Genomic DNA, 10,193 nt, shown 5'->3' on the forward strand with positions numbered 1-10,193 from the left:
CACTCCGCACCGCTGTGCTTCACCCGCCTTGGCCCCACCGCCTCCAGCGGGTTCTGCCGGGGAAAGCGGCTCCTGCTGCAGGGCTGTTTAACCGAGGGAAGCGTGCGGGGCTGAGCCCGGTTCCGCCCGGCCGCCCAGCCCCGGCTGACCCTCGGTGCCCGGGGCGGCCGGAGCCCGTCGGGGCTGCGGGCTGGGGGGGCCGCCGGAGCGCTGCCCTCGCTGGCGAAACGAGCGGGGCAGGGGCGAAAGGGGGAGCGGGTCAGACCCACAGATGTGCGCGGGCACCGCCTGTACGGGGAGGAAAAGGACACGAGAGAAAAACGGATGAGCAGATCACCCAAGGGGACCGTCGGGGATGTGTCCCGGGCCAGGGACGGAAGGGGAGCTTGGTTCTTTCCCCGACACCTTGGGGAAAACCCCCGGCCGTTGGGGGAGAGTCTCTGGGCGATGCGGCCAGAGAGAGGACGGCGAAAGACGAGCAGTGGAAAATCGTCGTTTTAATTGTTTAAAATATTTTAAATCGTTCAACATCTTGTTCCAACACATCATCGGGTCTGGCGAAATCCTGTGCCCGTGTTAATGGAATGCCGGCTGCGGGAGACACCCTCGGTGCCCGCTGCCGGTGTGCCCGCCGGTGCGCGGAGCCGACGCTTGAGCCGTGGCCCGGCCCGCGGTCTCGGGCCCACCTGGGCCCCCAGAGCCCTGCTCCGCCTGGGCACTGCCCGGCTCTGCCCCGGGCAGGTGGCAGGGCCCGGCCGGGGCCGCGGGGAGCGGCGACTCCCGCTGCCCACCCTGCAGCTCCGGGCCCGGCTGCGCCCAGTGCTGGGGGAGAAGAGCTGGAAGCCAGAGGAAACCCCACGTTCTCCCCTGGCACTCCCGGCAACGGGAAGAGGGCTCGAGCCCCGGCACACCCCGGGCTGTCCCCGCAGCCGCCTCGGGGAGCTGCTGCAGGCTGAGGAGGGTACCCGGGATGGGCTTGAATCTGCTTCCCCGGAGCTCCTGGGGCAGCCTCCTGGGGCTGACCCTCGGCAGCTAGAGACCGCTGTTTAGAGCCCCTGGGGGTGCCGGTTCAAACGGGGCCATTGGCCCCCGGGGAGCGGGTTTGTTGCCGGTGTTTACACCTGCTGTGAGGCCCCGGGAGAGACGGGTGTGCCCGGGGACGGGCGGGAGCGGGGCTGGTACCGGGACAGAGCCCCGTGCCTGCCTGCCGACGGGGCAGGGCTGGGGGCCGGTCCGTGCGCGGGGCAGCCCCCGGGGCCGCGGGGTCGGGGCCGTCGGGGCCGCTCCGCTCCGCTCCGCAGCGCCGCCCCGCGCCCGGCCCCGCTCCTGGGGCCGGCGGGATGCAGAGCTGGGCCGGGGCTCCTACCGGGACAGCCCCTCCTTGTGCTTCCTCTCGCTTCATCCCCATCGGCTCCTCGGAGAATTTCTGCCCGTCCAAGCCCGACTCAGCACGGCCAGGGTCAGCCGTCGGGGCCTCTCCGTCCCGCCGGTGCTCGCCAGTGGGCGGGGAGGGTCTGCCCAGCCTCGCCGGCTCCCGGTGAAGGCCCCGGGCCGGAGGGGCCGCGTATTCCGGGTGCGGGCTCGGAACAGCCGGGGCGAAAAGGCAGCGGCCTCGGCGCGCTGGGGAAGGGGCGGCTCTGCCCCGGCAGCTGATGCCGGCCCGGCGGCTCCCGAGGCCGGGATGCCTCCCCGGAGCCCCGGGCTTGCGGTTGCCCCTCAGGGCTCAGTCACGCAGAAAGGCTGCCTAAAGTCTGTGTCCCCCGCAACAGCGGGACAATAGAGCCACCCTTCGGGTCACAGGTCACCTCCTCGCTGATTGAGATATTCGCCGCTTCCCCCACCCTCTCTGCTCCTCGGAGGCGTGGGGGGTTCTCAAGGGGGCGGCCGGAGGGTGCGGATGCTCTGGGCCCGGCCGGGGTGCCGAGGCCCCGGCTTGCCCGGCTGCCCGCTCGCGGGTCCGCGCTGTTCCTCCTTCTGATGGCTTAGCCAGGGGGGCAGGGGGTGGGGGACATGAGGAGTGGGTGTCTTCCCCTTCCAGGGTGACTGCGGTGCGTGGGCACCCCAAGGCACAGGGAGCCGCCTCAGCTCCCCGCAGGGCTGCGACACCCGTTGTTCCCTGCTCCTAGGTTTGCCTCGGCCCCATTTGGGCGATAGGACACAATTTATTCTGCCGCACTTGAACCGCTCCTTGTGGTTTTCCCACTCGCTTCCGAGCCCGATGTGTATTTCCCAGGCAGCTAAAGGGTGATCTTCATTTTAGGGGGGAAATTGCTCCCCATCACCACAAAACGAGCAACAAACCCCGGTGTGCCGGCGAGGCTGCCAGTGTCGGTGCCGGACCGGCTCCCCGGGGTGCAGGATGGAGCCCGCTGGCACCTATGTTTCCTCGCCACTCCAGTCTCTCTGCCTGCCTCCGTCTGGCCTTTGATATTCCTCGCCCCCTCCCCTTGCCGAAGTTCAGACCTGTTTACTCCAGCCCGGATCTCTGAAGTTCAAATGTACATGTGCTTCCCCCTCCGCTGAGTGACAGCTACAATGGAAATGTCTCGTTCGCTCCTGGTTTGCATATAATTACATCGGAGATGCAATATGTTTATGGCAGGAGAAAAACTACTTGTCTTTACGCTTGTTAGGGATATTCATTTAACCGCGATGCAGCGCGGTTTAAAAGCTCTTTAGGGTCGATGCAATATTCCCCTCGCCGCCGGCTCGCAGCTCAGCGCGAGGGCACTTTTGTTGCTGTTATCCCGGGCTTGTTCTGCCTTTTCCTCGCATCCTCGGTGTAAGGGACGAGGCAAATCCACGGAGCCACCGACCTGCCGCTCCTGGGGCCGTTGCTGAAGCTTCGCCTGCCCCTGTCCCGCTGCAATCTGCCGATACCAGCGGGCACCCGCTGGGCACCGCGCTGTCCTCCCGCGCCGCAGGGCCCGGCCCTGGCGCTCTCTCCCTGGCGAGGCTGTGCGGGCCGTGCCGGGCGTGGGACGGGGCAGCCTTCAGCCCGGGGGTCCCGGGCCAGCGCAGCACCGCGGGAAGCCTGGCAGGGGGCTCTGGGCACCGAGGCACCCGCAACGCTTTCCAGGGGGGTTTGCTTTTTCGTAGCTCTTAAGTTCCAAAAACACTCGAAAGGAAAACAAAACAAAGCAAAACAAAAAGGTGGGAGAACTGCACAATATTTGTTCTTGACGTAAAACAGGGTGTCTTTCTCCGCCTTTCCCTCGCGTCGGGAGCACGGAGGGAGAAGGGAGCCTGGAGACTACTTTTCCGGTTGCTGTTGTTTTCACGTTTACAATTGAGATAGATTTTAAATGGAAGAGATGAGAGGTACCCCGACTTCTGGAAAATGAATTGAGCTTGGCCAGGAATACCGCTGAATAAAAATTGAAATTACTGAATTGACAAAATAAAGTACAAAATATATTTTATATATTTATATATAAACACATATATTCCGAAAGCTCAGCAAGGGAAAAACAATCATAGGCTATAAGGACAATGCCCTAAAAACAAAAACAAAAACAAACAAAAAAAACCAAAACAAAACCAAAAACCCCCACCTTCCCCGGTGCAATTTTTGCTCCCCGAATTGCCAAATTCCAATCAGGAAGTGATGGGGTGTAAATAATGATAGAACGCCAGTGCGGATGCTGCCGGGTGAACACACCCAGGCAAAGTTGGCAGAGTAGAAGTGGGAAACGTATAAAAAGAGATTTATAGGTTAATTTATGTAGCCTGATCCGCAAGTACACAGCTGCTAGGCAGGCTGCGGCCACCAAACCGTCCCGAAACGGGGAGTCCTCGTCCAAAGCTACGATCTCTTTGTTTTTCTCCTCAATCCCAAGCCCTCGAGATGTTTTTCTCGAAGCCCTGCAGTCGCGCCGTTGCAGACGCGGCGATATTTATTTTTTTATTTTAGGCGAAAAATTTAATTTTTTTAAAGCTTCTGCCGCCGTGGAGCCACAGTCGCTCCCTGTGTCCGAGCCGGAGGGTTTCCCAGCGCACACGCACGCCTCCCTCCCCACGCCGCCCGCTCGGGCAGCCGCAGCCCCGCGTGGCGTGGGCACCTGGGGGGCACGGCCGCGCCACCGGCCCGGCCCGCCGCGTCCCACCCGCCGGGGACACAATGCCGCACGTGAGGCCTCTGCACTAGCAGGGGTCAGTCGCCCTCGGTCGCTCCAGGTCGGCGACTTCAGAGGCGCTGCCCTCCCCGACGCTCAGCTGACGGGAATAATTGAATTTCCACCCCCCTTCCCCGGCCTTTTTTTTCTTTCTTTCTTTTTCTTTCTTTTTCTTTCTTTCTTTTTTTCTTTCTTTTTTTTTTCTTTTTAATTTTTATTGTGGGGTTGGTTGTTGTCCAGAAAACCCTACACGTGCGGGGGGTAATGAACGTCCCCGCCGCAGCGCTCCGGGGGCGGGCAGGGAGAGCCTCGGCGGAGCAGCGAGGGGTGCGGGCCTGCCCCGCCGCCCCCGGGCCGCAGCCTTGTGACCGGCTACCCCCGGCCCTGCCCCGGCTTCCCGGCGCCCGGGCTGCGGGCCGAGCCGCGGGAGCGGCTGCGGGAGCGGCTGCGGTGCCGCAGGCGCGCTCGCCTCCCGCGGAACAGCCGCGGTGCAGCGCGGAGCGAAAGAGGCGGCCCCGACCGCCCCGGGGGGTGCCCCGGTGGGTCCCGCGGTGGGTGCCCCGGTGGGTGTCCCTGGTGGATGCCCCCGGTAGGTGCCCCGGTACGTGCCCATGGTGGGTGTCTCAGTGGGATGTCCCCGCTGGGTGCCTCTCTGGGTGTCCCCGCTGGGTGCCCCGCTGGGTGTCCTCGGTACGTGCCCATGGTGGGTGTCTCAGTGGGATGTCCCCGCTGGGTGCCTCTCTGGGTGTCCCAGATGGGTGTCCCCGGTACGTGCCCCCGGTATGTGCCCCCGGTACGTGCCCCCGGTGGGTGTCCCGGTGGGTGTCCCCGGTGGGTGTCCCCGGTACGTGCCCCCGCTGGGTGCCCCGCTGGGTGCCCCGGTGGGTGTCCCCGGTGGGTGTCCCGGTGGGTGCCCCGGTGGGTGTCCCGGTGGGTGTCCCGGTGGGTGCCCCCCCGGGCGGGTCCCCGCGCCCCCGCCTCCTGCTCTGCTGCGATCGTGCACCAACGAGCAGTGGACTCACCTTCCAACTTTGGGACTGTTCTTGGCGGCTGTGGCCTGGGAAATTTGAGTGTTTGACGGGTACCGGTGTTATCTCTCGGGGAGATTTTATATCGGTGGCTTTTTTTTCTCCCCTTTCTTTCTTTCTTCCTTTTTTTTTTTTTTTTTTCTCTCTGTCCCTTTTTTTTTTTTTTCCTTTTTTTTTTTTTTTTTAATTTTTCTTTTAGTCGCTCCCTGCAAACCTTAAAATAAAGAAGACGAAGCCTTTCCCGGGGCTGATTGGGGGGAAGAATGTGAAAGGGCCGCGGTTATAAAGCGCTGCTTGAAGCAGGCTCTCAATGCGTCTCTGAACTTGATCAGATTTTACGTTTCCTGCAGAGAGCCGGCGGCGAGCCTGAGACCTGCCCAATAGCCAGACTTGGGGGCTCAGCAAACCTCAGGATATTACAATTACAGCCATCTTTCTTTCTGCCTTTTATTTTCACTCTTGCTCCCCATAGTTCTTTGCAAATGCTTTCCAGAACAGAAAATGAGTGGATTTATAGCGCTGTCTGCAACTGATAATTGTTCCAAGGCAGAACGTTTCCCTTGCAAAATACAATTTAAAAAATAAAAATTAAAAAAAAGAAAGGGGAAAAAAGAGAGAAAGAAAGACGGGAAAATGAGAAAGAGAAATAGAGAAATAAAGAAGGGAAAAAATGAGAGAGAAAGAAAGACGGGAAAATGAGAAAGAGAAATAGAGAAATAAAGAAGGAAAAAATGAGAAAGAAAGAAAGAAAGAAAGAAAGAAAGAAAGAAAGAAAGAAAGAAAGAAAGAAAGAAAGAAAGAAAGAAAGAATAAACGGATAAACGGGAGTAAGAAAGAGCCAGCTGGGGACGGGGCTGGGGCAGGAGCGGGCTCTCCGCGCACAGCGCGGGCGGCTCTGCTCTCTGCTCCCGCGTGTAATCAGCACAGATAAAAATGAACAGACAAATAGAACAAATATATGTGATTATCTAGATATGTATGTATGTATACATAAGTAAACTGCAAAGAGCCTCGGCTTTAGCTTTTTCTTTTTTTTAATTAAATTTTATTTTTGAATCAACGCGGCGGCTTTGCAGCGGCTTTACGCCTCCCCGCCGGGCCGCCCGGGGCGAGCATCCCGCACGGCGTGGGGCGGCGCTGGCAGGGCACGGGCGGCGGGACACGGCGCTGGGACACGCGGGACACGCGGGACACGCGGGACGCGGGGGGACATGCGGGACGCGGGGGTCCCGGGCCGGGACGCTGGCGGCGCTCCCTCACGGCGCTCCCTCACGGCGCTCCCTCACGGCGCTCCCTCACGGCGCTCCCCCGGCCGGGCCCCCCCCGGCCGCCCCTGCTCTACCTGCGGGGCGCGCGCGCCCAATCAGCGGCCGCGGCGGCGCGGGGCGCGTGCCAATCAAGCGCAGCGCGGCCAATGGGGCGGCGGGCGGCGGGTCAGGTGACCGGCGGCGCGCGGCTCCCCATTGGCCGCCCCGCGCCTCCTCGCCCTGCTGCGCCGCCCTGCCCGGCCCGGCGCGGGGGGCGGGTGGCTGCTTTGGGTTTTGTTTCTGGGTTGGTTTTTTTTTTTTCGTTTTTTTTTCTTTTTTTTTTTCCCTTTTTTTTTTTTTTTTTTTTTTTTTTTCCGGCCTGGGGGGTTTTTTTTTTTTTTTTTTTTCCCTTTTTTTTTTTTGTTTTGTTTTTGCTGTCGGCCGGGGGGTGCTCGCCTCGCTGCCCGCCCGCGGCCGGGACCGCGCCTGCCCGCAGCGGGGGGCGGAGTGGGGGTGCACTTTGGGGTGGTTTTGTACTTTTTTGGGGGCGGGCGGGAGGAGGGGCGGCGGGCAGGCTGCAGCCGCGCCGACGGCCCCGCGCCCATGACGATGCTGCTGGACGGAGGGCCGCAGTTCCCGGCGCTGGGGGTGGGCGGCTTTGCGGCGCCCCGCCACCACGAGATGCCGGGTCGCGACGCCGCCGCCGGCGGCATGGGGCTGGGCCCCTTCGGGGACTCTTCGCACGCCGCCGCCTTCAAGCTGAACGCGGCCCCGCACGACCTCGCCGCCGGGCAGAGCTCGGCGTTCACGCCGCAGGCGCCGGGCTACGCCAGCGCCCTGGGCCACCACCACCATCACCACCACCACGCCGGCCAGGTGCCCTCCTACGGCGGGGCCGCCGCCTTCAACTCCACCCGCGACTTTCTGTTCCGCAACCGCGGCTCCGGCATCGCGGACGCCGCCTCCGGCACAGCGCAGCACGGGCTCTTCGGCGGCTCCCCCGGCGGCTTGCACGGCCCCGGCGGCATCCCGGACACCCCGGGCTACCTGCTCTTCCCGGGGCTGCACGAGCAGAGCCCGAGCCACACGTCCCCCAACGGGCATGTGGACAACGGGCAGATGCACCTGGGGCTGCGCGGGGACCTCTTCGGGCGGCCGGATCCCTACCGGGCCGTCTCCAGCCCGCGCACGGACCCTTACGCCGGCGCCCAATTCCACAACTACAACCACATGAATATGAATATGGGCATGAACGTGGCGGCCCACCACCATCACCACCACCACCACGGCCCCGGCGCTTTCTTTCGGTACATGCGCCAGCCCATCAAGCAAGAATTGTCCTGCAAGTGGCTCGACGAGAGCCAGCTCAGCCGGCCCAAGAAGAGCTGCGACAGGACTTTCAGCACCATGCACGAGCTGGTGACCCATGTCACCATGGAGCACGTCGGGGGGCCGGAGCAGAACAACCACATCTGCTACTGGGACGAGTGTCCGCGGGAAGGCAAGTCCTTCAAGGCGAAATACAAACTGGTGAACCACATTCGGGTGCACACGGGGGAAAAGCCCTTCCCGTGCCCCTTCCCGGGCTGCGGCAAGATCTTTGCCCGCTCCGAGAACCTCAAGATTCACAAGCGGACGCACACAGGTGAGGCCCGTGTGCGTGCGGTCCCCGCGCGGGACGGGGCTCGGGGGCTGCGGGGACGGGCCGGGCCCGCGGCCGCCGGCGCGGCGCTGCCTCCGGAGCGGAGGGAGCCATAGAAATGCTAATGAAATCTCGTTTTCGGTGACTTCCGCTCCTTTTTCATTTTTATTTTTAGGCCTGATTGGCGTCTCTTCTAATTAAATCGGCGATACTTTTGTCAAAGTATTTTTATTTGCAGCCCCGACTTTCCTTCAGCCCTCCTGCATGGGTGGAGGGAAGAGAGGGGGAAGGCTGGAAGCAAACGTACTTTGGCTTGTATCCTCGAGTAGGTCTTGTAAAGCTGTCCGAGCCGCTGAATTTATCTCGGGTCTTCTCCTTTCCCAAGCTCGCCCAGCCGCCTTCCCTGCTGGAGCCCAGCGTGGGCCTGGCGGGAGGTGAGTTGAAAGTCATAAAGGCTGATCCAAATTTACCCGACACGTAGCAAATCTTGCTGTCCATCTTTCCCTTCTTCATTTGTTGCGGTGCTTGTGCATCCGTAAGGTGGGGCGAGCAGGGCAGATGCTGTCCTGGGAGGAGGCGGGTGGGGACGGAGAGGGGAACGGCCCTCCTTCACCCTCTCTAAATTTCGCAGGTGAGAAGCCTTTCAAGTGCGAGTTTGAGGGCTGCGACAGGCGCTTCGCCAACAGCAGTGACAGGAAGAAACACATGCACGTCCACACCTCGGACAAGCCCTACATCTGCAAGGTGTGCGACAAATCCTACACCCACCCCAGCTCACTTAGGAAACACATGAAGGTAAATCACCCCGGTGCTCCAGCCCTTTCCTCCCTGAGCAGTGATGCTCAGTCGCTGGTGTGCTCAGGGCTCGTTCCCGCAGAGCAGGGCAGAGCTGAGCTCCGCGCTCCCAGCGCGGCCCGAGCCGTGCCCGCTGCCTGGGCTGTGGCTGGAGCACAGCCCGGGGAAATGGCGTAGTTTCTCTCCGTGCTGCCTGTGGTGCAAGCGCTGCCCGGGTCGCGGAGCGTGGCTCAGTGCGGGGAGGCCGTGCAGGCGCAGCCTGGCCTGCGGCTGCAGCCGGGGTGCCGCAGCAGTGTCCGGGGCCGGGCAGGGCCGCTGGTGGCCGGCAGGGCCGCTGATGGCCGGCAGGGCCGAGCCGCTGCTCCCTCCTGCACGGAGGAACAGCCCAGCGGCGCGGCGGGGGCCCCGAGCTCGCTCCCATCTCTGCCTCTTGGTTTTAGGTGCACGAATCCCAGGGCTCGGACTCTTCCCCTGCAGCCAGCTCGGGGTACGAGTCCTCCACCCCCCCTGCGGTGGGCTCCGCCGGCAGTAAGGACTCCACTAAAACGCCGCCGGCCGCCCTGCAGAGTAACCCCGGCCATAACCCTGGACTGCCCCCCAATTTTAATGAGTGGTATGTGTGAAGGCAGCTGCTGCCCGGCCACAGACTGGACCAAATGCATAGGGAACGAGGAAAAAAAGAGGACAAGCCAAGCCAACTGCAGCTCGCTCCCACGGAAATGGAGTTTCCACACCGACGACCGCATAGGGCTACACCTACTTAACTGCCAGGATGCGGAGGGGGGGTCTTTTATTATTATATTATAATTATTACTATTTTTTTGCAAGCCCAGACTCTGGACTAGCCATGTCCTTTTCTCAGGATTAGATTTCTTTTTTTTGGTTGTCATTTTTTTTCAGTCTCAGTCGTTTCTTTGATTTTCACCACCGCCCCCCCCCGCCTTGCCTGAGTCTCTCTTCCTCCAATTCCCCACTTATTTTATTTTTCTTAATTTTTTTTTTCCTTTCTTTCTTTCTTTCGGTGGGATGTTGACATGAGGATGAAAATTCTCCTTCGCCTTAGTGGTGATTGTTTAAACTTACAGTCTTAAACCGTGCCAAAGCCTCCAATTCCCCACTTATTTTATTTTTCTTAATTTGTTTTGTTTTGGTTTTTTTTCCTTTCTTTCTTTCTTTCTTTCGGTGGGATGTTGACATGAGGATGAAAATTCTCCTTCGCCTTAGTGGTGATTGTTTAAACTTACAGTCTTAAACCGTGCCAAAGTCCTGTTATGTCTTGAACTTTCCTTTCTAGCTCTCCTGCTGCTTCTTTCTCTGCTCTTCTCTTTCTCCTTCTCTCTCCAAGCATTACACTTGTGAATGTATT

At 60.8% G+C, this 10,193-nt stretch overlaps 1 protein-coding gene across 1 annotated transcript; it reads left to right on the top strand.

Annotated features, from left to right (window-relative positions):
- The first annotated feature begins 6,963 nt into the window (after positions 1-6,963).
- On the top strand, positions 6,964-9,703 carry ZIC3 (Zic family member 3). Its single transcript, XM_039722614.1, has 3 exons — positions 6,964-8,035; positions 8,664-8,827; positions 9,268-9,703. Exons 1-3 carry the CDS (start codon positions 6,994-6,996, stop codon positions 9,448-9,450), a joined length of 1,389 nt encoding a protein of 462 aa, XP_039578548.1. The 5' UTR covers positions 6,964-6,993; the 3' UTR covers positions 9,451-9,703.
- Positions 9,704-10,193: the final 490 nt, after the last annotated feature.

The sequence above is a fragment of the Passer montanus genome, unplaced genomic scaffold, assembly GCF_014805655.1.
Source record: "Passer montanus isolate IOZ18808 unplaced genomic scaffold, ASM1480565v1 scaffold49, whole genome shotgun sequence".
Taxonomy (NCBI): Eukaryota; Metazoa; Chordata; class Aves; order Passeriformes; family Passeridae; genus Passer; species Passer montanus.